Consider the following 27,457-nt stretch of genomic DNA (forward strand, 5'->3'; position numbering starts at 1 on the left):
AAGGAACCCTTGAAATTTAATCCGTCTGCCTCAGTCACATCTGTGTATCTGTAGACAGGTTGGGAAGAAAATTCTTCGAAGCAGAGAGCACTTGATTTATCCTTGGGGTATAATTCTGAAACCTAATCCTAGTGTATAAAAAGTCAGTACTGTAAATTATGTCCTAGTTGAATGTTTGGTATCACGACTACCAGCAACACCTTCATCTGTGCCAGAGATTCCAGCTTCCCACTGTATTATCATCATCTGCATTTAAATGCATGTTTGTTGTACTCTGAATTTCTAACTTAGGAGCAGCAAGAAATGGAGACAATTTGATACCCAGTCCAGTAACGCTAGGAGTTCTACACTGATTCATTGTACTGGGCGCTTTCATACTTATCTCATTTAAAAATATTAGCTTTTTATTTTGAGCTGAGAATTTTGCTGAATATCCAATATCTTGCATGGGAATGCTCTTAATTCTAGGTATCTGGCTTCCAGATTTGAACTAGGCTTGTGTCAATCCTGTGCCGTCTTAAATACGCTACTGTTACCAGAAAAAAAGTCTCTCTGGTATGCTATGAAGAGGGGACGTGCTAGGGTTTGCAATTTTAGCATTACAGATTCTTTATTATTAATAGATTAGGGGGGATTTTTCCAAAGCCTCCTATGGGTCACAAGAGCTCCTGTTACTATATTTCATATACTCATTTATTTATACAACTATACGTGAGGTCTTATGGTCTTTTCAGCCCAGAAAGAGCCAAGGCACTGTAAGTGTAAATGCAGTTTATTGAGTTATGGAGATCATAAATATCTCCTTTAACATCTGATTTATCTTGAACTATGTGCATTGAAAGAAGTGTCTCAAAATCAGGAAAGAAGGGGCATATACTACTTCTTTGGACAACCTGTGTATTCATACACAGAGTGAAACCTTGGCAGAGTAGGTAGAATTAAACTGTCACCACCAGGGCAGTTTTACTTTATGTACTGCAAGGTTATATGAATTTTATTGGTTCATTTATTTTGATGATTAACAGTCCAGTCCAGCTCTTGACAAAGCCTCCTGGGTTTTTTTTTCATTCCTGTGGCTTCCCCAAAGATGAGCAGAAGAGATAAAGTCTCAGGAGAATGCAAATATAAGAACAGGAATTTCAAGGGAAAAAATTCCTTGTCCCAACATAAATTTGTCTGGACTTTATAAGAACTTTCTGTTTTCATACCGTGCAGAAACCATCCAGACAGATCTCACCAACACAAGACCTCATGCTCCAAACGGTGAGAGAAAGCCTGGAAAACCGAGTGGCAGCATAGCCATTAAAAAGAAAAGGCTCGGAAGAAATGTCCAATTTACTGATGTTGTTGAGGACTTACTGCTTTTTATATCAAGGAGAAGAACTTAGATATATAAACATTATTATTATATATAATATACATTGATATGTATATGTATCAAACCAGAACTGGAAGAAATGTGTAGCATGAACTGGAGAAAGAAATTAGGACCAGATGGTGGTCTATATTCTCTCAGTCTTTCAGCTCTTTCAAGTTGTTTACTCTATGGGTAAGAAGCCTGCATGTTTAAGGGTGTATGTGTCAGCCTGAGTTTGTGTGCTTCTCTCCTAAATTATTTTATTTCATGATTTGTTCATGATTCTAGATGCCCCATCCTGGCAGTGTTCAAGGTCATGTTAGATGAGACTTTGAGCAACCTGGTCTAGTGGAAGGTGTCCTGCTTATGGCAGGAAGGGTTTGGAAATTAATGATCTTTAAGGTCCCTTCCAATCCAAACCATTCCATGATTCTATGATTGTTTCATGCAAAGTGCAAGAAAAATACAGCTACATTCAAACACAAATTTATGTAAACCAAGTGGGTAGCTATTAAGTAGATCATAATAATAGTAGAGTAATTTTTCTTTCATGAAATATAATTGAGCTATTCCAAATAATTAATGAGCTTGGGTGTTTCTTGTTTCCTTTTGAGTCTTACTTTTAGCAGATGCACACAGAGCAGTTTCTGAAGATCTGGTCTCTTCCTTGTTTTGACTGGGCTGACAAAATCACTAGCCTATTTGGAAAACAGTTGCCTGTGCTTCTTGCTGTCATAAGAAGAAACAATATCCCCCCAAAATATTTCTACTGATGTTATCTTTGTCTTTCCTTGCAGTATCACCACTACTGAATTGGAATGACAGGCACACATTGTTTTTTTGAAAACTAAAGGTGGTTAGGGAATGCTCCTCTAGTATTTCTTTCAACTTTAATAATAATAAAGTGAGAATGAAGAACACTCTGAATAATTGAATGACAGTAATATGAGTATTTTCAACAAAATGATACATTTTCCACAAGCAAATGAAGATGATGCATCAAGACATGCAGGTGATGGTGATGAAGATGAACAATGTTGTACCTAAGGGTGAAAAATACAATGACAATATACAAAAACATGAAAAAATTGATTTGGATCAAAATGATAATAAAACAACCTGAATACATGCGTGTCTGTAGGTAAATGTGAGGCAACTTTGTCTTTTCTTGCAAAGGGTCTGCATGGACATGGCTGTCTGTCCACCCTGTTTTAATGTGACGAGGAACTTCCTCCTATGTGCTGGTAGTGCAGAGCTGCTTCTCTATTGTATTGAGCTATATGGTGACTTCTGTCATGCTCTCTGCTGTGCTTCTTTTCTATGAGCCTGCCATAAAGTAAAAGTTGTTTTCCAAAGCAGGAGAGGATTTAAAAGGTCACGGTGATCATAATAACGCTTTGGCAACCTGGATATACAGGACAGTGTGTGCTGTTTTTACTTTATTCTAAGGGGTATAGTAAAAAGGAGACTGGTACAAAGTAGGATATTGGTAATCCTCCTGTATCTTCTAACATGACAGCTGGCCAATGTGTTATTCTGCTTTCCCTTGGCCGTTATCTCTTCTTTCCTGTGGAAAGCAACATCTTCTTTTAGGAAACCGATTGTCTTCCTACTTGCCTCTGTGTTCCTGTTAAGCTCTTTGTGTACATGTTACACTCTTTTCCATTATTTGCCTTTCGCCTGATGACTGTTAGAGGCAGCCTGTATCCTGAGGGCATGTTAGTTGAGCAGGGAATCTGCCTATGAAATTACCCCCAGAATGAGTTTTTTTCCAGTGATTATGGAAAATAACAACTACGCACTGTGAGTGCACTGTTTACCTGTAATTCGTATGAGTGCTTGCAGGAAGAGGTTGCTGGCTGGGGGAGCTGGGGCATCACCCGTGTTAGTTCCCAGTAAGCTTGTAACTGGTACCTAAGGTGTTGGTTTAAAACTGAGTTTCAGTTACAAGAAGTATCACATTTTTCCGCAGTTGAGATGACAAAAGGGAGCATTTATAGGGGCAGGAAATTCTCTGTAAATAGTTCTTGTTCCTAAGCCCAAATTATTATTTTTAAATCCCTTTCATTTGTTTCACAGACTTGCATAGCACTGGGTGGGTGTCCACAATCATGTTTTAAAGCAGTTAGGGTAATAGTTTTTTCTTCTCCCTGCTTCCTTGGCACTTCTGTGAATCTGACTGTTGGACGTGTTGACCCCAAGCTCTTCCTGTTTCATCCTTTAAAGTTGACAAATTTCATTCCCTTGCTGGTCCATGGAAATGCTTTTTTTCAGGGTGCTCTGAAACACCCAAAACTCAGTTCAGATCCCTACTGTGATTTAAGTAGAGTGCATATGTAAAATGGGATATTCCTTTTTTGGGATATCCTTGTTACAGTGTTAAAGGGTGCTGTCAGATCAGTTTCTCTCCCCTCTGTAGGAGTGGGTCCTTCCTTGAGTAAAATGTTTAGGCATAGACTGAAAAAAACTGTAGCCCCGTGGCTGAAACATATGGAACAGCCATGCTAATCCTTGCTACAGCAAATGTCTAATTATTTATGTAAAGCAAAATGTTGCCAAAAGGAGCAGTTAAAAGGCTCATTGTGCTTTTAACTATCCCATTGCACGTCCTGTGGAGTGTACTGCAATGAAGTTTGGGCTGTGGCACAAGGTAGAGCAGAACCTACTGGGATGGGAATATGCTTACTTTTTTAAGTAAATATTTTTCATTGTATTGTCCTGTCTCAAAGACAGTTCTTTCTGTAGTCTATAGGAGTGATCCCACATCTTGCAATGGAAGATTTGATGTTTATCCCCGTATAAGGGGTTTTAAGCTAAGTCAATGGAACTTAGTTGCAGGACAATTGCAGCTCAGAGAAACTTTCATGTTGAGACCAACACCCATTTTCAGCCCCAGTATGAGTAACAGAAGGCATCAATTAAATTCATTTTACTTATTTAGATTCAAGTTCATGTGCAGACCCTTTCTCTAGTTAATAGCTAAACAAAAGTATGACTGAGAGGGAAAACTATACTTTGTAGCTAGACATTAAATATTTATCTCTTGAAGTGGCACTTCATGTTTTCTTGATATTCTGTGGCAAGAATTCCATGGGAAAAAATAAGTTTGTAGATCAGGGAGGGAAGCTGCCCAAATGTAGTTACGAAGATGCTGGATCCCAGCTGGGGATTTGGTTACTGTTTTAAAATATGTTTTTTTCCCCCATTTAGTAGCTCTGATCCTGGCAGAGACCTGGGGTTTTGTTGCAGATGGTTGTTATACATACTGAAAGGCCTGTATACTTACAATATGCTCCATAAGCTATTAAATGCTGTAAAAGCCTGGCTGACTTTATAGTTTGCATCCTGCCATTAGAGTTCTCTCTGAAGTCTGTCTGAGGGATATAATTCCACTCTAATTAAAGCTATTCCCCTTTTCCAAATGTGAAACTGGCCTAATTAATGACTAATTGTTTCACAAATATAAAGTAGGCCTAATTGTTCCTTGCCTCCTGACTACAGTGCCCTGCTTAGTCCCAGCTAAGCAGAACCCCTGTGAAGCGTGTTTTGCTTCCGTTAAAGTCCATCAGGACTACAATCTGTAGGCAGTGGAAAAGGGAAGATATTTGGAACATATTATTTTTCCATTGGTGGTGACAATGGTCTCCCTGAGATGGTAGTATGTGAGTCCCCAGCTGCCCTACAGACCTCAGAAGTGGGATGAAGATTTTCGAATCATTGTTCACTTGTGAAAACTCCAGCTCTTGTCTCCTCCTGCTTTTCTGCAAGGAGAGGAGAAAAAGGATTTTGGGGCCAGTTAACTGAGGCAAATGGAGTTAATGTTATACCACCAGAGGTGTTGTGACATTGTCTGGGGGAAATCCTGAGTAATTTTTAAGTTATCTGTCACTCAAAACCCAGCTCTTTACAACAAATTAATGTGTACCACTGAGTCCTTAGGAAATATGTACAACTTCTGTACACCATAAAGGAAGAGCATCATACCCATTACTAATACCATCCTAGTTAACATTCCCTTCCATGCACATACTTCTGCGACAATGGAATTTGTTTCCTTTTTTTGATTTCCTCATTTTTGTGTATTGACCAGTCTTGGAGTTCTCCCTCCTTCACTGTCATTTCCATATTAGCTCAGGTCAAATCCGCAGCCCACTGACACGAATGGGAGCTGAGCAGGATCTAGGCCTTTGATCTTTGTAGTTCATATCTGAGATTGAGTCAGCCACTCAAGGAGTTCCTCTGCAAGGTTTGAGCTGCTTGAAGATGAAGCACATGAATAATGTGCAACCAGTCCTGCAAACACGCAGAAAGTAAACTTCCCAGTTGCTGTGTTTAAAATTACAGCACATTGCAACTTCAAGCATCAAAGACAGTGGAAGCAACAGTGCTGATTTGTTTTCTTTTCTTCCCAACTATCTGTCATTAGCAGGTTGTGCAAAGATGAGTCAAAGCTTGGGGTGTAAAGAATAGTGCTTTACTTTTTAAAATTCTACAGACAAAGCAGAGTTGTTGCTGTTATAGATCTCGTAGTTGATATTTATACACACCTGGCACATAAAAAGGTGGAAGAAATTGGATCTACATTTAAGGGAAATATTTTGCATCACTCAGTTAAATTCTTTGAACTTGCAGCTTGCCTTTTTTTATTTTTTTTTTTATTTTAGAAGTACATTTGTTTAAAGGAAATGCAAGACTGATGTTACAGAAAACATAAATCTTAATCTACATGCTAACATGTCTAAACCAGCTCTTTAATACTGACATATATGACTTTTTCTAATGGTTGATAATTTTAAAGAACACAGAATGAACTTTTGGAGCCACACCAGGGCTTTGAATACATACTGAAGCTACAATTATACATTGGTTGTAACATGGCAAGCCAATGGTTTGAAGAATATCTGCTACATGCCTATTCTTTTTACTTTACTGGTGGATGGTCAAAAGGAATTTTGACATGTAGTCAGTATGAGATACTTGCAATGCCTATTTGACCCTCAAAACTGAAACAGATCCCAACTTCCCTTTATAAAGGTTCATATGCTCTTGAAATAATGCCTTCACTTCTAACACTACACACAGCCACAGCATGTCCACAGGGATGGACATGAAATCTCTTGCTTCACTGAACAGAACTGCCCTAGTACCATACTATTGTAGCAAGCCAGTGTTAACCCTGAGCAAGAGATCAAAAGCATGAATGAAAAAGGTCCAGAATTTGCAGGATAAACAAAAATAATACCATTTCAGTCTTTGGCTATGTAACGGGAAGGTATAGAGAAGATGGAGCTACACTATGCTCAGAGGTGTGTAGCAAAAGTCCAAGGGATTGCTGTTTAAGTTGCAACAGTGGAAAGCGTGGCTGGAAAAAAAAGAAAAGAATGATTGCTGGAAGGGTGGCCATGCACTGGAATAGGTGGCCAGAGCAGTGGTGCAGTTCTGGCCTGGGAGATATTTAGAGCTCAACCATGCAGGCTCCTGAGAAACCTGCTGTAATTGGTCCTGCTTTGGGCAGAGTTTGGTCCCAATGACTCCACATGTCCCATCCAACCGCAGTTGTTCTGTGGTTCTCCTGCTCCTGAGGTTACCTCCTCTTACCTCGAGTCAGGAGTCATTGCCAACTGTGTACAGCATCTTCTCCCAGCATGAGGTAGGATTTTCTTGTGTGCTCTGGCAGGTGGAGATGAGCTTAGTACTGTTTGCTGTCTTGTGCATTTGTGTTATCTTGTGGGGAGTTTCCATTCTTGTGGAGTAGGAAGGGTTTCTGGGGGACCATATTAAGAAGATACAAGGAGAGGTAAATCTCAGCCTACACTTTTAAGTTTGTTTCAAACAGAAAGCAGTTTAAAGGGTTACAGTTCAACACTACAGTTATTTTAGTAGTCTCTGCCATCTAAATTAGTTCTCCTTTGCTAGATCGCCATGGTGGGTCTGGAGTTCACCATACTGGAGACCTCAGGGCAGTGCTGTGTTTGGAGGCCCAGCTGATATGCTGTCTCTGTTGACAGCATCTCTGTAGCTGACACAAAAGCCACATGCTCACATCACCATCAGTACTGTTGACTGGTTTTGGAACTGGTCAGAATGAGCATAGGAGAGACAGCAGGGATTTGGAAGAAAAAAGTGTTGGAAAAGGTTGAATAAGTTTTGGATGAAATAATTGTCTGCTCTCACTGAACATAGGAGTGGGACTGAGATCTGAAAATTAGGAATATTTCAGACATAAACACTGCAAAAAAAAGTGAGCAGTTCCTAGGTGTCATGGGAGCTGGGAAAATGTATAGAGTGGTGGTGAGGTCAGGAGGAAAAAAGAAAGGGAATTATTTGTTGTATTCAGACATACTGATGGGTCTTGCTTAAGGTTGCACCTCTGAGGAAGAGTGACTGAAATCCAAACAAATGTGTAGAGGAATGTAAAATGTATTCTAAATTTGGATTCTACAGTCAGGTTGCGAACACCATAAAATCTCACAATTGTTACATGTCTATGTCTCATCAGTTTTTAGCAGGAGAATTTGAGATGGGATCTGTTGCTTTAGAGAAAGAGAACAAAGGAAAAGCTTTGATTACAAAAATACTGGAAGAACCTTTTCTCGAGAGCTAAAACATTTCAGGTTGGGTCTTCAGTGACAAGGTATCTTACGTATGGCTGAATCAAAATAAAGAGTGATGCCCAGCCTAGGGTGCAGGCAGTGTGTGTTTAATTCCAATGCAAAGGTAGCAGCCCTCAAATACCATCCAAAATGTACCAGTTTTGTGGGGGCAAGGCATTATTTGGCCTTCCCTTCCTAAAGAAACAATCTGAATTATTCTTATGTCTTAAAATTGCCATCTATTTCTGCTGGTTCTGGGAATTAGCTGGTTTCTGCAGCAGCATTCTCTGCTATCAGAGTTGCTGCTTCCTTCCTGGTAGAAACCCCTTCAGAAGTGGGTGAAACACATGTGTGTGCCCATATAGTGGTGGGAGTCTGATCCTTCATGGCTGAAATCTGTGATAGTTTTGCTGTTTAATGTAAATGGAATTGAGTCCTGTGCTAGTTGTGTGCTTTTCTGAAACATCTTGGTAGAAGGCATGGCAATAAATGTAGTAAGATAATAAACTTTGGCTGTATTCCTACAGCTATGTATAAGCCCATCTGTACACCGTATGTCAATAAAACCAACTGATTACAGAATAACTAAGTATGAAGGGCCCCACTGCTTAAGAAAATCCTCCTGTATCCCATTCCCAAACTTCCTATTACATCTATGGAAAATCTGGTCAATAAGCTGTATTTGTTGCATTAAGTCCTGATTTTGAATCTAAGCAAGAAGATAACTGCAGCCTTATCCTTGCAAAGGCCTATTCATGTCTTTATACATTAAAACTAGTGCTGTTTCCTTTGGTGGAACTACTTCCAAAGTGCAGAGGTGGTTGCATCTGTAACTTTTAATTACACTGGGGCTTTCCAAGGTTCTGCTGGAAAAGCACACCAGGTGAGTGAAGCCTTCCTTAACCCTGCAATCACTTTTGTTCTCCAGCTCTAAAGAAAATGCATTGTAATTGTTAATATTTTTGTCATTTATCCACATGCAAAACCCCATGTGCTACTTTTGCTGCACTTTTTGCCTCTGTGTAACCAGAACTGGTGAGCTAAATGCGTTCCTCTTCACTCTGTTTTTAAATAGTGTGTGAGGAGGAATACAAACTTTTCCTTTGCAACATAGAGAGATAAACATTTTATGAGTTTTCGGTTGACCTTAATGAGTGTCTTTTCTGTGTGAAATTTGTTTCTTTACATTTCTAAGTCAAACTTGCATCTTTGCTTAGCACAGGTTCAATAATGTGTTGTAAATTTTATGTTACAGCTTTACACTCACTATTAGGAAACATATTTAGATCCACCAAATATTATTTTTCTAAACATTTAACTTTAGACTTTATAGTTTCACAAGTGACAGGTCTGTGTTTCATCTAGCAAACTACTGCCAAATCCAGATGCTGAAAAAAAGACCCTAAAATTATACATTCAGTCAGTATTAGCTATTTATAGACATTCTTCAAATGCATTTCAAATAAAAAGAAAAACAAAGCTGTGAAGGTCACTAATCAAAGCATTATTGAAGATGACTTATATCCTTCCAAGGTACTTTCTTGCTAAGGATATGTTGTATTTCTATTTTTATAATGCTTTATCATTTTTTATTGATAAAGCAAGATTCAAGTTGCAGTGGAAGTGCCAGCCGTTCTGATATGTTCTTTTGAAGCCCTTTTTGCAGGGCAAGTCAACACTTAATGGAAGTCACTTTATTTCTTAAATACCTCATGTTTATACAGCTGTTCCTGTTTTTTTTCTTTTACTTCACAACATCTGAAATGAAAGTGCCACAAGTAAAAGGAGACATTAAACCAATAGAAAAAAAAGGATTTTATGCCAAGGACATACAAAAGGAATAAAAAGCATTTAGTAACAAAAAGGAAAATTGGTTAGAAGAACTTCAAAGACTCCTTAGTAAGTTTTGTTCTGTAGTCAAATAATCATTTCCACTGGAAGCTGGTGGAATTTACTAATTTACTAATATGCTGTAGAAGGATCACTAGATGTGTTTACACTTTGTCTTAAGCATACCCTAGGATAAAAATGGTGTTGCTGGTCATGTTGGTTGGGTTAATATTGTTCCTCGTGGAGCTCCTTTACCATTCTTAGGGTGGAGTTTCAAAGCAAGAGAAATCCTGCAAGGAGTTATTAACGGTCATCCACCATTACCCTCTTTATCATGTTTTGCTTATCCCTAAATAGAGTGCTTACCCATTCTTTCTGATGCTGACATCCCATGAGCTTATCCCCACTTTTTTGCTGATGCAGGGGTTGCCCATACATGGCTGTAGAAGGGAAGCAGGCACCATAAATGTCTTTGAAAACAAAGCTGTGCTGAAGAAATAATGGTTTGGACACCTCATCTGACTATTTGGGCAAGTGTTGTTACACTTTCAGTGAGTATCCATGGCTAGGTCAGGCCTCCTTGTGGAAAGTTTCCACATATGGGACCATATTTCATGCTCCCTGGAGCACCTTAGGTCTACAAAGCTAATGGCTTGGATGAGCCCAAATCTCTGTGGGCATTTTCTCTATGATAAGGATTATCAGTAGACTTCACTGAGTGGCTGTGCCACGTAGTTTACATTCAAACAGTCTGCTTTTGATGTATCTTCCTTCAGAAAAGTTCTTACTGAGCCCACCTTAGGGCTTGATGTGATCTTTGCTCTCTCTGCAGGACCAGCATTTCCTGCTTCACGGGTGGAAGCAGTCAGTGGGCAGCTGAACGAATTTGGCACTGGGAGCCCCACAGTGAGGTGCCACAGGAAAAGAAAAAGGTGGATGGGTGATGACTGGGGTATACAGGAGGAGGCTGGGCAGCTACAGCAGTTTCTTCCCACTGATGCTCAGAGACAGCTTCAAAGAGGGCATTCAATTGGGCTGTCTCATGGGTGAGTTCCCCAGGACACATAGTTGCCTCTCCTCTTGCAGCACCCTGGATCAACAGGAGTCCATACACACAGGAAAAAGACAGTCAAATGTGCATTTTACTGTTTAAAATGCACATTAACATGCTTTTAATATGAATTAAAACAATTATTTTCCTCAATTAAAACAAGAAGCCCCCTTCGAGAAACCTAGAGGGAGAAAAAGGAGGACAACTTCCCAGTACATATTACGGAAACATTTCTTGCATCCCCAAAGTAAGTGCTTGCATGCAACAGATTTGTTGCCAGTACATTCTGTTCCTGAGGAGCATATATGTTTCTGAAGTATGACAACTGAAGAAATTTATTGAAAGCAGAGAAAATGTTAACTATTTTTCATTTCTTGCTCGTATATTTCTAAGCTAAGTGGCATTACACTTCAGTTCTCACAAAAGATCTAATTTAAGATTCTTCAGATTTTTAACTACAGTTTTTAACTGTAACAATTAGGGACTTTTCTAGGTTTGGCAGAACTGGTGGATAATCTACAGTAAATAATATATTAGTCTAATGTACTCAGTAATTAATTGAAAGCACATGGGGTATGCAATTTCTGTTATGCAAATTTAATCAAGTAGTTATCCTTGAAAGATCTGTGAGGTGTTCACACCAATTATTGTGAGTTTTTAGAAATACTGCTGCTTTCTGCCTATTACATATATTCCATCAGTTTGTACTAGATGCTTACATGTATTTGAAAATATGAATGTCTCACCCAAATGCTGTGTGTGGTGCAAAACTCACACTGATTCTTGCCTAGCAAGAATCCATGGGCTTACTAGAAACAGATCTCTTGTGAACAAAATGAAAAATAGAGGCATTTTTGACAGCTAGAGGGCAGCTAGAGCATCTAGTCTAATCTCCTGTACATCTGTCCTCAAGGTTCTCACAGCTAATTCCGGCCTTAGAAAGTTCAGGCACCTGAACTAAGTGTAGAATGCCAGCATTGGGTAATCCGCAAATCTTTCTCAAACAAATGGTCTTAAAGTCCAAGAGGCAATGGCCAAAGAAGGGCTGAAGGAGCTCGTAACATGCACCAAGGGAGATTGATATGTAATTTGTTATTATTGAACTGGATCTGGTTGTTTTACTTTCTAAGGTACTTTCATTTGCTTTTCTCTTTCAGAAAGAGATACTAGTTTTCCTTAGCTTGTGACTTCATCCTCAGAGTAATTTGTTACTAATTCTTTTGATAACAGTGAGTGCATCTTTCCACAGATGTAGTTTTAAATGGATCGTCAGTTAAAATGTTTGAAAGAGGCTTGGGCTTTAACAGTGGAATGAATGTAAATTATAAACTACCTTGTCACTATATATCTCTCCTGATGTCATCCTGTTTTTCTTCAGAAAGCCATATTTCGGTAGAGCACTAGGGTCCACAATTATAATCCCCATGCAGAAATTATGTGGTAGTTACTTTGTGGCCATGTGTTTTGCTCTTGCAGAGCTGACTGGTGGACGCCTACAGTTAAGCATGGAGTTGAACTGAGTTTGAATAGTTAAATATGTAAATCCAACAAGGCAGCTCTAGCATGAAACCAAAAGGCAGCGAAGTACACCAAGCAGCAATTTGACTTGATATGGGACCTTTTCTGGTGACCTCTGTGGTTTTGCATTTGGAGAGCACAAAGTCTGGAATTCATTCATTAGCTCTCCTCTTCTTACCCTATGCATGTGTATAAGTATCCTGTAACAGGATAAGCATCAGGGAGTAATCATTATCAAACACCCCTGCATGGTATTAAGACAGTCAAAACCATGAGCTACGGAAAGTGGTTGGTGTAGTTAAATGTGTCAGACATGACTCAAAAGTCTCCTTCCCTTCTGAAGATATTACTTCATTCATGTTAACCACATTTGTAAGTCGCCTGGACTGAGGAGATAGTGTTTGGGGAATTCCAAACTCTTTTATATGCATTTGGGAATTTCAGGAATAGCTGCTCTGCATTCCACATTGATATATAATCCTCATTATTGCTTTGAATAAGAACATGGTAATTTGCCAAAAAAAAAAATTAAAAAAGTTATTGGTCAGAGGCGTACTATATAGGCAATACTAATAAAAACAAATATTTTTGGCTGTAATCTAAAGTTCCTACTGTAAATGAGCTAATTTAGGGCTGTATCCTCCCATGAGATCATGGGCTGGAACGTGAGATAAGCAGTAGCTGCACAGATACTTTTGGGTGGTAGCAAGGAAATGTGCCTTCTCCACCAGGTCTGCATCCAAAGGGAAGGAGAGGGAAAACATTTTCTGTGTTTTCCCTGTAGGAGGATTGATGCCTTCAAGAAAAATGAATGCAGATTAGATCTGTATCCTAAAAGAATATCCTTCTTACGGCTTCAGTTTTGATGAACTCCAGGAGAGACAGACAAAGACACAGATGGCATAGACATATCTTAAAATATATGCATCCCTTTGCCCCCACAGACTGCAGTATTGCTATTAGTATAGAGCTAACTGTAAACCCCAGACATCTGTGCCTTCACAAACAGGTGGTAACACATGGCTTATTCTTCAGTTACTGACTTGCTTGCGATATTATTCAAGTTGTGGTTTCACGGTCAGCTTGAACCATGCCAAGCCCACGTCCACTGCCGACAGAGGCAAGCTTTACATACCCTCCACCCTAAGCTGGTATGGGTTCCCTCCTGCTGTGTGTTACGCCAGAGCACCATGACTTGCTGCATTGGAGAACCTGGGCTGCTGGAAGGGAGTCCCATCATAAAGGTGATTTGCTGCCAGTTAGACCAGCCCTCTGATCTGACTGACAGAAATAGTGTTAACATTGTGTGAGGGAGAGCTTATCAGCGTGAGCCGGTCATAAAACCCAAACCTCAGGAGGCTTTTCAGGAGGAGGGCTGGGCAGTGGAGTTTTCTTTATTTCCAGGAAAAGAAAAGTGAAAAATGTTTACATTTCTAGCTGCCAGAATTCAAACCCATCAACCAACCAGCCCCACTCGCTGTTGTTTTTCCCACTGATTTTTTTAAACAAATAATGGCATGTGATTAAAAACTATCAAGGAGCTGTAACTGGAAAATTATCAGTGAGTTATTCTCCTATTTAAATTGCATCTAAAGAAGTTACCATTTATTTAATGTGTTCTTAAGTACAGAAGTGTACTAGATTCACAGGTTAGGAACCTCTCCTATCCCAGATCTATTAATCCTAATTTACTACTCTACCAACCAATGCCACTTTCCATCACTTCACTCCTGCGGCTAAGCACACTGGATGGTGCACAACACATCCATCTATTTCAGTCTTGCAAGGACAGGACAAGTACAAAAAGTTTTCATCGAGAATGCAAAGTTGTAGAGAGGTTGATTGACACATCTTTTCCTATTTTGGTTTTCTTGCGCTTTACTGTTGTTTTATTCATGTTATCCACCTGCAGTTGTGAAGTTTTACCCAAACAGCAAACACTGATTTCAGGTGAGCTGCCTTGGCAGTAAGCAGCATTTTGTGAATGCAGCAGGATCTTTCCTCAGGGTTTTATTGTTGAGGCTGTTAAAACGCAGAAAGGTTATAAGAAAAAAAGGGAAAAAAAAAAAAAACAACAACTCCAACCCCAAACCTGAAGTGGTTATACCCAACCACAAGTTAAACACAAAAGCTTTAAGCCATGTCAAGCAGCTCTGCTATGTAATAGCTAGCTAACTGTCCATATTGGCTGTGGGTTGGAAGAGTTGCCGTTTCAGTCTGCTCATGGGAGCCCTTGTTTATAAATGCTGAATTATAAACACTCCTGTGACTTCAGTTCTGGGCGCTTCAGTTCTTCTTCACTAGGTACTACTGGGTTTTGCTGTTTGAGACATTTCCCCCACATTTGCAGTGCAGAGTGGGACGTGGTCTGCCCCAGCTCATGGCAGGGCTCCCTTCAAGGTCCACAGCAAAGCTCAGGTACCAGTAGAAGCTGCCTCTACAGTAACTTCTAAACGTGGAAGTACTATAGAAGGGGAGGCATAAGCTTACAGTTCCATGCTGTGCAAGAAGCTTCTTGTTTTGTTTGTTTGTTCAGCAGTGTCCAAATTACATACTTGTAAAAATCTTGTGCTCCTGAGTTTTGCACAGATCAGCTAAGGCAGAGTGCATGAATTACTGGCCTGCTTCAGACAGTGGCAAAAGTCCAGTTTATTTCAGTGAATAAGGATTTCACCTCTTCTCCTCTTAGTCCTGTTAAAGACTTAAAGAACTTAATGACTTAATTTCAATAAAGCCGTATGATAGGAATAAAACAGCAACAGCACCAGGGAAATGAATGATTGCACACTGGTTTTCAGTTAATGGTCCTTGTGGTTCCTCAGATTTGTAGACTACTTCTGAAGTGCAGTAAGCCTAAGTCTGTCTTAAATTTGCTATACAAATAACATTCCCACCATAACTGGAATGATTTTAGGTGTCCACAAATCTCAGAAATCTGAAAATCGTATCTGGGGCATTCATCTACCAAAGAAGTGCAGCTCTAAGCTACAGAACTTGCACTGTTTTTACACACCACTGGGCGCAGTCTTATAGTCCTTCTTCCTTTTGACTATCACAGTCTTTCTCTCTCTTACACACTATCACCAGTGCTGGTAGGACCCAGATGCACAAAAAGAGATTTCCTGAAAAATCAATCAAGAAATGGATGTCTCAAAAGTTCTCCAACATCTGAAAAGCATCAGTTCTTATAAAATATCTGATAAGTACAGTTGCATGACAGTGTGAAGGGTCTGAAAGTCCTGCTGGCACTCACTTGGGATAGTCTGCATAACTGTTCAGGGATTCACCTCCTGTGAGTAATGGTAAACATCCTAAAGTCACGCTGGTAGAAATTCACTGCAATGCCACTCTGTATTAGTCATTGTAGCAGAGTGTGTGTGTGTGTGTGTGTGTGTGTGTGTGTGAGTGTGTCTCTGTGTGTGTGTGTGAGTGTGTGTGTGTGTGTGTGTAACTCTCCAGTGCTGTGTGCCATTCGTAGTGTTTTGTGCTGTCTAACATTCACATATTTGTAAAGTGCAGGCCCTTAGTGTCTCAGCAGTAAGTGACACAGGGCTCTTTGGCGAGAACTGCTGTCCTGCAGGCAGAACATTGGTGCTGCTTTCTCTCATGCAGCTGGCGCTTGTGTAACCATTTCATGTCATCCTTGGTTTTGCTGCACCAGGTATCTGGCCCAGCAATTCTGGCATCTCATTTGCCATTGATTAATCAGACCTTCATTTTCTGGTATCGAATACACACTGTGGATGTATTTTGAAAAGCATTCTCTTTACGTATAAGTACCTCAGGCTGCATTCATCCCTGGCAGAACAGCAGCATGGACCATGTTTCTTTATTAGCTGCAGCCAAGCTGTGCTCCATGTGGGCATTGCTTTGCTGGGAGTTTTGCCTGGAGCCTTTTTCCAAAGCTGACTGCCCGGTCATGCTCTCTCACAGGGCTTTAATGCAGGGTGTAGGACACATCACGAGGAACCTGCTTTATTTATTTAGGTGAGCATAGAATGCCGAATTATGGAAAATGGAACTACATATCTGTCTGCAAGGTGACATGAGTGTGAAAATATATGAGAGAGGTGTGTGTGCTGCCCCCCATATAGAGGGGATATTCACCTTCTCAGTAATTTGGCAGTATATGTGTACACTAAAAAGTCTAATCCTTTGGATACAACTTTGAAAGGGAAAACCAATGTAATCACATCTGGTGAACTCCAAAGCTGTACATAATTCTGTGACCGTTTGATGTATTTACATAACTCCAAAAACTTGGGTTGCATGCATGTGTGCACAGAAAGATAACAGACTCCATTGCTTATGTGTGTCCTCATGTGTGGGGTAGCACAGGCATACGCAGTTCTGGCTGGTCTTGTAAAATAACATGGGTTTATCTTGATATTTTAATCTGTCCTGAACATCGGACAGGATTTTGTGTCTCCTGTCTCATGAGCAACATTGCTACTCTTGCTGTTGTTCTTGTATCATACTTTCAATGGGTTAGGGGATGGAAACCAGTACCAAAAGCCATATCCTGTTGTGAGTAATTAGTACTGCCCACAGCCTGATGCCAGCTACCGTCTTTTCCTGAGGATATTGGCAGGGCATGTGAGCCTGGTCTACTGTCCCAGTAGTCTCCTGCCTTTCCTCTGGTGCCTTCTCTTCCAGCGCCCTTGGGGCATGCTCAGTACATGCTCTGTCCCTATATATAACTAAAGCACAGATTCTTTTCACTTGGTGGGAGTGTACATACACTCCGACTCCACCGAGAAGCCATTTCTTGCCTGCCCATGCTGCTCTGCAGCCCACAGCAGCTCTGCAGCTCTGGCTGGGTGACCAGGTATGCACAGTCCCACTGGTTATACTGACCTAATGACCTAGTATTTGTTTTACGTGGTGGGCAGGTTTCCTGTTATGCGACAGGGCCTGTTTCCTTTTCAATCATATGATGGACTTACATCTGGCAAGGAGGAGGGTTGTCCTGGGTTCAACAGTAGCAGTCATTTTTCTCCTTCTTGGTAGCTGGTGCAGTGCTGTGTTTTGACTTTCGGCTCGGGAACAGAGCTGATAACAATGATGTTTTTGGTTTGGCCAAGGACTTTGTGAGCCTCATGCTCTGCCAGGGGGGAGGGGAAGCCGGGAGGAAGCAGAGATAGGACACCTGACCCAAACTGACCAAAGAGGTATTCCATACCACAGCACGTCATGCCCAGGATGCAACTGGGAGTTAGCCGGAAGGGCTGGGAGACTGCGGGGTTGGAGGAGGTATCGGTCAGAGCTTGGTCGGGCTGGGGGCCGAGTTATCGGTCAGCTGGTGCTGAGGTGTTGTATTCTCTTCCCTTGTTATTTCCTGTATCACTGTTATCATTGGTGGTAGCAGCAGTGATTTGTGTTATACCTTAGTTACTAAACTGTTCTCATCTCAACCCGTGAGAGTTGCATTCTTTTTGATTCTCCTCTCTGTCCCTTCAGGAGTAGGGGAAGGGAAAGAAGGGGGGGAGTGAGTGAATGAGCTGCCTGACTGGGTTTAAACCACGACAAGGGTCCATCCTTTGGGTGCTGCCAGGAGTACTGCTGCTGTTTCTCTGCTCACTATGGCTACAAATATATCCTTCCAGGGCTAAGCCCTAAATCAGGAAGGCAGTTAATGAAGTGCTTTACTTTCAGTTTGTGTTATCATTTCCTTGTTTCGATTTCCTGAAAAGAGATGTCTCCGTAAACCAGACTTTAGTGTCATTTTGGCTCTTGCATTAGAGTCATGCTAGCCAGTGGCTGCATGGCAAAATCTACAGCCACGTGTAGACTCTGTGACAAACTGTCAAGCACAAACATGACCAGCATGAAATTTGGGCTGGGGGTGGGGGAGGTTCTGGCAATAAATACCATCTGGTTCAGCAAGTTAGTACCAGATGTCTGGAAGCTTCCAATTCCAGCCAGTAAAGGTGGAGCTGAAATAATTAAAATTATATTGCTGCTTGGAAAAGGCAAGAAAAGCGTTTTTAACAATGATTTCCAGAAGTAAAAGGGCAAAAGTCATGCTTTTTGCAAACTAGAACATGTCCTACTTTTGAGTGGTTATAGATGAATATCCAGGTGAAAAAGAATACACTGCCAAAGGTTGTGTTTAAAGCAGAATTTTCTCCCTTTTAGGATCACTGCTACACAGCAGTATGGGGAAAAGTCAAGTAGCCAGAACAGTTGCATATGCATCTTTCCAACTCATATTGACTAAGATTTGCTTGTCTTCGATTCCCATACCATGTGGTGTAGAGTTGGCAACTGTTTTGCAAATGTTGTCCGTCATTTTCTCTTCTGTAAAGAATCCATCTTCTTGTGGAAAAGATGAAATAAGAATGGGCCTGGCGTAGCTTAAACAACTTCTCTTACACACCAATAGCTTCCTAAGCACCAAATCCTGCTTTTGTTGGGTGAACCACACAGGCAGGGAGAGCTCAGAAGAGGCAGAAATCCCTGCAGCACTGTCAGGTGTTGCCAGCTCAGCAGCTGTAGAAGGCTAGGAGTCTTGCATGATCCATCTTCACCACAATGCGAGATGGCATGTACTTGGTCCTGGTAAGGGGACAGGCTTCAGGACAGGGTACAAGCAGCATTTTGGGGGACAAAAAGGGGTGGAGGTAACCAGCCCTGCAAGAAGCATCGTAGCCCCTACTCTGTTGTGGGAAGTTATTTCCTGAATTGTATCTAAACCCACCTCTCTTCTGAGACCTGGGTTAATGGAGTAAAATGCATCAGTAGGGAGGAGAGGCACAGTGCATACTTGCACGCTGAGCAAAGACTTAGAGAGACAGAAATAGACGCTGATGAGGCACAAGTGCCCACTTCCCTGGGTAAGCTTCTTTGCTGGGGGTGAGGTACCGTTACGGCAACCCAGTGATGAAAGTATGCAAACTGTGAAAACATGATCTAACACTGGGTTCAAAATATTTTTCTGTTCAGTTTAAATGAAATTTAGTAGTTTCCAGATCCTGTGCATGATGTTTTGAAAGCTTAAAATACGAATCCCATAAATCCAATGAATAACATGGCAGGCGTGGATTTACTAGAGAAGGGAGGAAAAGAACTGAAAGGCCTGTCAGTGCTGTTAGTGTTTCTATATGACTTAAATCTGAACAACATTGCTGTTGAAAGTTTGCTTTTACCAAAACAAGTGCCTATTGCTTTTGAAGATATTTAAGTCTATGGAAAGAAAAATCTTCTATTAAAACCATTACATCAGTATTGCATTTGATACTCATAGGTAGCTGAGGAAAATGGGAATTTGGCCTGTTTGGGGGTTTCTCTAATAGGCCATCAAATTAAGTACTTAGTTTTCATGGGTTTGAAGGGGGTACAAAAAGCTGGCTTTTCTAAGTAGTATGGGGGAAGTGTACCAAGATCTAAATGGTGATACCTTGCACTGTGTAGTGCCATAGTTTATAGATGGTTCCCTTGTATCATGAAGACTGTTTCTGGGGCAAGCTGCAACTCAGTATTAGTCACCATATCAATATTTCTCCTGAGTAAATAGGTAAAAGCTATCTGCAATTTGATTTGTAAGCTAGTGTAGATGTGGGGACAGATAATGAAATAAAATAGCCAATGCTGAGGAAAGAGAATTTTCTTTTCTGATAGTGGCTTGCTGCTTTAAAACATGAAAGAAGTTCAGGGTCATGGGCAAAAGGAAACCTCTTGCATGAGAAATGGGAATTTCCAGGCTTTTAGGGAGAATGCAGAAAAAGCCAGATTACTTCAGATGATATTCACGTTCCTACATTTTTCCATGCTTTCTAGTTCTTTGACTTATCAATCTCAATTTTTTAGCAGTTATTTGATGTTCTAGTTACTCAGCAGTACTCTATTTATAGTGTATATTGTTATTAAATTTTTTTAATGGTCACCCACCCTTGCACATACAGACAAATGCACCCTGCCTGCCCAAACCCGTAGGTATTTTATGACCGGACATGGATAAGGGATCCCAGAAGATTCATGCTCTGAAGTGCTGTTAATTGAGAGGATGGATGAGATTTGCAGCTCTTGTAAATGGGCACGACTTCAGTGAAATGATATTTATTTATATCAGTTCCAGATCTGTTCCAATCCTGCTGTATATTTCTGAGTTCGGAAGAAGGGATTGTGGAAATTTCTGGTATCTTGAGTGAATAATGGGGCTGTGCAGGGCAGAGCACATCCCAAAGTTCTTATTTTAGGAAAATCCTGAATTACAGATAAAGACCAATTTTCCAGGAGAATTTCAGAGCCAACTGTTTTCTCCTGTATGAAATACATGATAAACAGATGGTATAGAAACAGAAACACCTTGGAGTTTCAACTGTACTGGTCCTCAAGTAGGTCTGGGGAAGGAAAGATGCTTATCAGTCTATAAAAAGATAAGAGATTTATACTGAAAATAAGCTTTTAAAATATAATCATATGACTTCTGTTTCTTTGCTTATGCAGCTGCCTTGGGATCTGAGCTCCTGGTAAACACATTGGCCTGTTAAAGGACATGATTCAGACTGTCCCAGATCCAGCAGCTCACATCAAGGTTAGTTTCCTGTTTATTGTGAGTCCTCAGAGTCATAAGATTAAAAAATATGTATACATACCGTAGATTTTCTTGCATGTTTATAAATTGTGCTACTGCACAAAACTGCTCTTTCATTGCTCAATATTTATGTTATTGTCTGAGTCAGTCCTCCAGACTTTGTTGCTGACACCTGTACTGAGGTGCTCTGAAGTATGTGGAGATTTTAAGGATAAGTTCTTCTAACATTAAAACTCCTTGATGGTCCTTTAATATTTAGTACGCTTGATAAAATACACCCACTTGAAAAATACTAAATTCATATGTCCCCAGTTTTGTGCCACAGAAGCCAGTGGCAAAGATTAACTTGGAGAATGAAAATGAGCATAATGCAACAATTCAAAGGCAAACAAGCATCCCTTTGAAAAGATTTGTGGATCATTTTATGTAAATTGTAGGAGAATAGATACTGAACTGTGCTATTGCCTTAAAAACCACATTCTTCTGCCACATTTCAGAAGGTGGCATACTGTTTTTCTGGTATTGTTACTACTACTTGTTACTGTGCTTTTCCTGTCATTCTTCAGTGAAGATTTGGAGCCTGCTAACCTCAGCAGGTGCAGCTAATGTTGTGTTGCTAAGAACAAGGCATTTTGGGGTATTGTACATAAACAACATCTGAGCCTTGCAAAGTGACTGATTTGGGGGTCACTATTCCTGACTCGCTATTTCATCATCTAGAGGTTTTGTTTGGAAACAGTTTCCTGACTGCTTCTAGAGAAGAACAGTAATTCCCTTTTGCAGAGTAAGAAGACATTCGTATAGCAATGTCTTAGGTGGGAAGAGCCATCTGATCCTCATATACAAACAGCATGTTTCTCATTCACATGGATTTTGCCGTCTGAAGATACTGCCGGTGTAATAAGATTGCTGTAATCAAATAAATAGATCAGCCATGTTAAGTGGACTGTAAGTGAAGAGTTTTCTTTTATTCTTTCTGACTGCCTTTTTCTCTATCTTTCTGTCTTTTCTTGAGGTTACATTTTCTCCAATTTCTCATCTTCTTTAATGGAGTTTCTTTTCAGTTGATTTCTATCTACCAGCTCCCTACAGAAAAACTTAATTTTACAACTTATATTTAACTGAAAAAAATGAAATATTATTTTAAACAACTCATTTTTTTTCCATGAAAGGGTAGTGAATGAAAGAAGCACTCTGTATATCTTCCTGCAACATTTTTGGATTGTGTTTAGATACTAAGATGATTGGCAGCAGTGGGAGAGCTCATCCCTTCCCTCTCTCCAAAACCCAGCACTTTCACAGCCTTCTGGTCCTCAGTTGTTTTTATGGAAAGAGCAGAAAAGCACACACACTCCCCCCATAAGAAGTCTTGCTTCAACATGTCTCATCATCTGGATTTCAACCAGTAAGACTTCAAAAAATTGAAGGGGATTTAGTACCTCTTCATGCTGCATATCTGCAGTACCAGAAATAACATTAAGAAGAACTCACTTTCATGCTTTCTGCCAAAACTGGTGTCTGAAGTAGTTGGGGTTTTTAACCATGGGAGATAGAGTTTGAGAGGGCAGGGCTGGGCAGTGCATCTTATTACAGCATGTAAAAGAGCCTCATAAAAATCTCTGTAATGCTGTGTTCAAGGGAATTTGCAGAAACCTATTTTCAGCAGATCATCACACAGAAGTTGCTCTTACATTGAAAAGGGTGTGAGGAAGGCAATTACTTTAATACTGTGTTTGGTATAGGAAAGCTAGACAACTAGACATCAAATCCTTCACATTTCTGTTTATGTCATTAGGGTCCACTTCAGTCTAAACACATTCTTCAGAAAGCCGCCATGGATGCTCTGTTTTGGCTTTAAGGGTGGACATAACTATGGTCTTAAAAATAAGTCATGAAAAAATATAGTGCATAGGATGTGGGAAAGACTGTTTGGTGTGATGGCCTTTTCTTTCTCTCGTTGTGGTGATATAGAAGGGACAGACTGGGTTCATTACGGTCATCCTTGGTATGGTTTTGTTTAATTGACTGTACTGCATCAGGTCATATGGTATTGCTTCTTCTGTTTTCTCAAATAAGCAGACACAGCCTCATTCATGCACATTTAGAGCTGCAACATTGAAGACTGCTTTCTAGGAAGTGTCTGAATTACTAAGATTTGACAGATTTTAAGATTTCAGTTTTCTGCCTGAACATGTGCAGAAAATTAATGTGAAAGAGACATGGATATGGCAACATGAATATTCAGAGACATCTTTCTTGCAGAAAGGGTGATTTCATTTGCATTTATGTGAATTTTTATGTGTGCTATATTCTGAAATCAGCCTTTCCCACTATCAGAAGAAAATGTAACCATCACAGGTTTTGTGCTCCATTCCTGAATGAGAAATGATAAGAGCTAAATTCCAACACCCAGGCAGATCCTGTCCAATTTTGGGAAAATGTTTTGAAAGTCTCAATGTATATGTCCTTATTCTGGTTGGGCAGCTTCATTCCATAGCTACTAAAGATTAAACTTTACATTCTTCAGCTTGAATGAAGCATCCATAATTGATACGGTGAACTTGTGTTCCTGTTGCTCCCTAATGTACAGTTTTCACTTCAGTCACAGTCTCACATTTTGCCCAAGTGTGAAGGAAAGAAACATTTGATGTGGATGAGAAAAAAAGGACTTTTAGTTCCAGTTCAGCAAAATGTGGGGAATTTTGACCTTCATTTTTGATCAGCTTTACACATTTAGTGCCTGTGAGAGGGCTGAAATAAGCAAGACAACTCACATTAATAAAGTTCAGTGTGCCCCCAATGGTTTGTGAGATCAGCACCTTAGTTTAGTAAGATTTGCTACTCCTAAGGCTCAAAATAGTGTCATTCGTCTGGATTAGTGGCAAACTGTTAAGAAAAGAAGAGTTAACTTGATTTAAAGCAAGACAAATTAATTCTTGTTATCCAGTATCCCTAATTAAAATGAAAAAAATATTTTGGGGCAGTTTTTGGTAGTTGAAAGGGCTTGGGTACAAGATGTTCATGTTTATACCAAGCTTTGTGTATTCCCTCACTCTTCCAGAGTGGGTTTTCTCTAAAGAGTCTGCACACTGGAGAGGAGTTTGTAGACAGGACTTTGCAACCAGCTCTGTCCTCACCTCTCACCCTGCCCATGCCACTGAAAGGGGATGCTGTTTTAATTGGGAGATAAAAAAAAATCCAATATTAAGCATAATAATGAGAATTTTGTTTATGGTGTCAGGGGATGAGGGTCCTTTTGTCACCACAGAAGTTTTCAAGCACTGTTTTCATGACAGAAAAGGTTGATCCCTATCCTATGTACAGCAAGGGTCACTTTTAGAAATGCACCTTTGTATGGGCAAGGCTGTCGTTTACACAGGTTTTAATGTGTTATTTTTGTCCTGTTACTCATCAAACTAGTTCTTACAACAGCAGTCACAGAAACACTGTGCAAATGCTACCTGAGCTTTGCATGATTTGTTTTTAGTGATTTATGCTTTGTGAATATTGACTATTCAGTAAGACTTTTAATTTTTTTAAGGGTTAAAATCTGCTTCAGCAGCCTTACTTGGAAAGATCAGAGTCTTGTATGATTTTATTCAGCTTTTGCCATCATGTATGGAGATTTTGTGGAACCATTTCTCAGGAAAATATGGGTTACTGCTATTCCTTTTCCCCTCACTGGGAGAGGAAGAAAGAGTCCAGAGTATGGCTTGTAAGAAATTACTGTATTTATCAGGAATGGTGTCTAACCTGGAAGATTTGGTCTGTGTATATGTAGATGGTCTGATTTTTCTGTTCCTTCATAATGGTTTTGAGATATGGGGAGGCTGAAGAGACAGGTGAAAGGCAGCAGCTGAACAGCGGTGCTTGTGGATTCCATAGATGCCTTTGCCTTCTGGAAGCTGAAGAACAGGGACACTTTATGTCCCAGGGGGCTTAAGCAAAGAGGACAATTCTTATAAAAAATTCTCAAAGGGCATCAAGCACTTTGAGCCAAGTTCATCTGGTTTGTATATGTAAAACCTTATTTGTTCTGTGGATGAAACTAGAGATTTTTGCCTCTGAATCTATGAAATAGGGGTACAAAATCTGAAAGCTATACCTAACATTACAGTGAAGAAAAACCTGGTTTCTCAGAAGAAATAGAAGAATTACTCCGTAGCTGTTTCTGAAAACTACTCCTATATTTAGCCCTTATGTGCCTGGCCTGTTAATTGGGTGGCATATGCAAGTTTCCATGAACAGCATCCTATATTGTCATTGGAAATACTACAAAACCTGATCCTAGAGCTCCTTTGTTGGCCAAAGAGTATGTTGGATTTCAAATTGTGGCAGTTTAAAGATGCTGCTGGATGTACCTAATCTGTTGTGTTATGGTTAAATCTATTTGGTTTTGATTTGTTTTGTTTTGTTTTTTTTTTAACTGGTATTATTCATTAAGGAGCATAGTCTGGGTCTGATATAATCTGTTATTTTTCCTGGAATTGTAGAGCCTCTAAATAGGATCCAAGACTTCATTATGCTGTGAGTTTCATATGCACAATACAGTCTCTGCCTGAGTAGGCAAGGGGGACAAGGAGGGAAGGAGGATAGAATTACTGTTATCCTCTAGGATAAGGAGGATAAAACCAGGCTTTTCCTCCCACCTCTTTTTAGAGTCTCGACTAAGCTAGGAGCCTAGTCTTTGTGGATTCTTTGCATTGCTAAAGCACTTCTTTCATTGCTTACAAAATTGTATTTGGGCAGCTCAGCTAAAATCTAAGCCAAAGATGCAAAGGGCTTTGCCCGAAGTCACATGTAAAGTAAGCTAATGGCAGACACACTGCAGCATTGTTTAGTAGGCGATCCAGATGGAATATGTAATGCTACTGTATCACTGTTTGTCACCACTGGAGTCAATTTGATAACATACTCCCATCCCCTCCAAAAAAATATGGAATAACTCCTCCTGATAGTTGTTGGCTAATGAGCCAAACCTCCTACAGCTAGGAACTGGTGATCAACCAGTGGATGTATTGCCTGCAAAGGCCTTTAGGCATGAGAAAGTGCCTTTAGCGCCAGTGCACAGAGGTGAACAAGCTACTGTAAGTTATATGGGCTGAAAACTTGCTGCTTGACAGCTGCTCTGGTATAAATGCTGCATGCAGGCTGTCATCTCATGGGTTACAAATGTCCCTCGGTGACAGATGTGAAAAGCATCAGTATCAGCAGTCCCCAAAGCTGAATAGCTTTAAGTCCCATCCCCTTTGCTTACCCCCTCACTGTGTACTTCATTCATTATTCTGGCAAAACTTTAAAAGCTCTTCCTCTGCTTTTGTACTGACAGGGTAACACCACTGTTTCAATTTCTTACTAATTATGCTAGCTGAATCATAGTTACTAAGTCTTGTTTGAACGATAGCCATGGTTTACTCTGGGTTCCTCATAAAACAAACGAACTGAGTTTATCACGAATGTGGCTGACACTCCTTCACGCTAGCACTCGTTCACCACGGCCCCGAACCAGCAGGCTTAAAAATCTGATGCATTATTTCCATCCCCTGTCAGCATGCATCAGTTACCTGTAACAATGCCAGAATCACTGCTGTATTTGAATGATAGAATCTCCTGATAAGCAGAACTTGTGATTTACTTTTCAGAAATTTAGAATTCTGGACTGCAAGAAAATGATTGTCATAGAATTTATATGAGTAAAGTGGGTTTTTTTATCTTTTCTCTTGAACTTTACCTCTTCTCTCTGCCTAAGCAAATACCTCCTTGCTAAGGGAAAAGAGAGATAATGGCTTCTGTGTACTATAATTAATGAACTTTCAGCAATTCAGAGCAAATCCAAGATTGCTGCCAACAGCCAGATGGAAAACAGTGTTAATGACATGTTCAAAGAAAAAGTATGCTGTTTTGATAGGGGATGGTTTAGGGACTTTAATCTCTATTGTTCTGGGGACTAATGGCATGGATAATTCCTTAAGTGAAGCAATTTTTAAACAAAAAATTATCTTTTTCCATAAGCAGGAAAGAGCAAACTAAAGAGTACCAAATGCATTTTCAATGCTTCGGCTGATATATATGCCTTATACTAACCCTTTTTTATGTGGAGTCAGATGTGCTTAAATCTCATTTCTGCAGTCTGCCAGATCATTAAAAGTCTGGACATTACTACTGCTGATGGGTAGAAATCAAAAAATTGGTGGTCATGGAAACTAGAGCCAGAGTGGCAAGATGAGGGTGGGGAGAAGTTACAAGAAGTTGGGAAGAACAGGCAAGACAGACAGGTACAGAACAATGAGTTAGGCTTTAGAGAAACTGCAAAATAAGATTCCTCCACTTCCTCTGCCAAAGAGCCTGGGTTGGGACTGAAGACTCCCAGATCTCAGGCTTGTTTTGCTGCCTGTAAATCTCTCTGCCAAAGTAGGTGGTCCTTAGGTCCTGGCTATCCCAATAGACAGGGCCAGCAACTCCACGTGTCTGTGTCCATGCTGCATTACATGCCTTCAAGGCCCTGACTTTTGCATGTGGCCACAGTGAGAGTGATGAAGGGAAGGGGTGCAAGAAAGTCTGCCTTGGGAGCT

The 27,457-nt window shown here is 40.2% G+C and overlaps 2 protein-coding genes across 3 annotated transcripts in view; one reads left to right on the plus strand and one right to left on the minus strand.

Annotated features, from left to right (window-relative positions):
- The window catches only part of KCNJ15 (potassium inwardly rectifying channel subfamily J member 15), a 271,050-nt gene that overhangs the window by 86,073 nt on the left and 157,520 nt on the right, over positions 1-27,457 (minus strand). The gene's annotated exons all lie outside the window — the stretch shown is intronic.
- Positions 20,798-27,457, plus strand: part of ERG (ETS transcription factor ERG) — a 106,708-nt gene continuing 100,048 nt past the window's right edge. For both annotated transcript variants that reach the window (XM_061453561.1, XM_061453563.1), the window contains exon 1: positions 20,798-20,885. In XM_061453561.1, coding sequence (XP_061309545.1) covers positions 20,847-20,885 — 39 coding nt within the window. In that variant the 5' untranslated portion in view covers positions 20,798-20,846. The remainder of the gene's footprint in view (positions 20,886-27,457) is intronic.

Source organism: Pezoporus flaviventris, unplaced genomic scaffold (assembly GCF_033815535.1).
Source record: "Pezoporus flaviventris isolate CSIRO_AGI_PZ_B2104156 unplaced genomic scaffold, CSIRO_AGI_Pfla_v1 ptg000015l, whole genome shotgun sequence".
Lineage (NCBI taxonomy): Eukaryota > Metazoa > Chordata > Aves > Psittaciformes > Psittacidae > Pezoporus > Pezoporus flaviventris.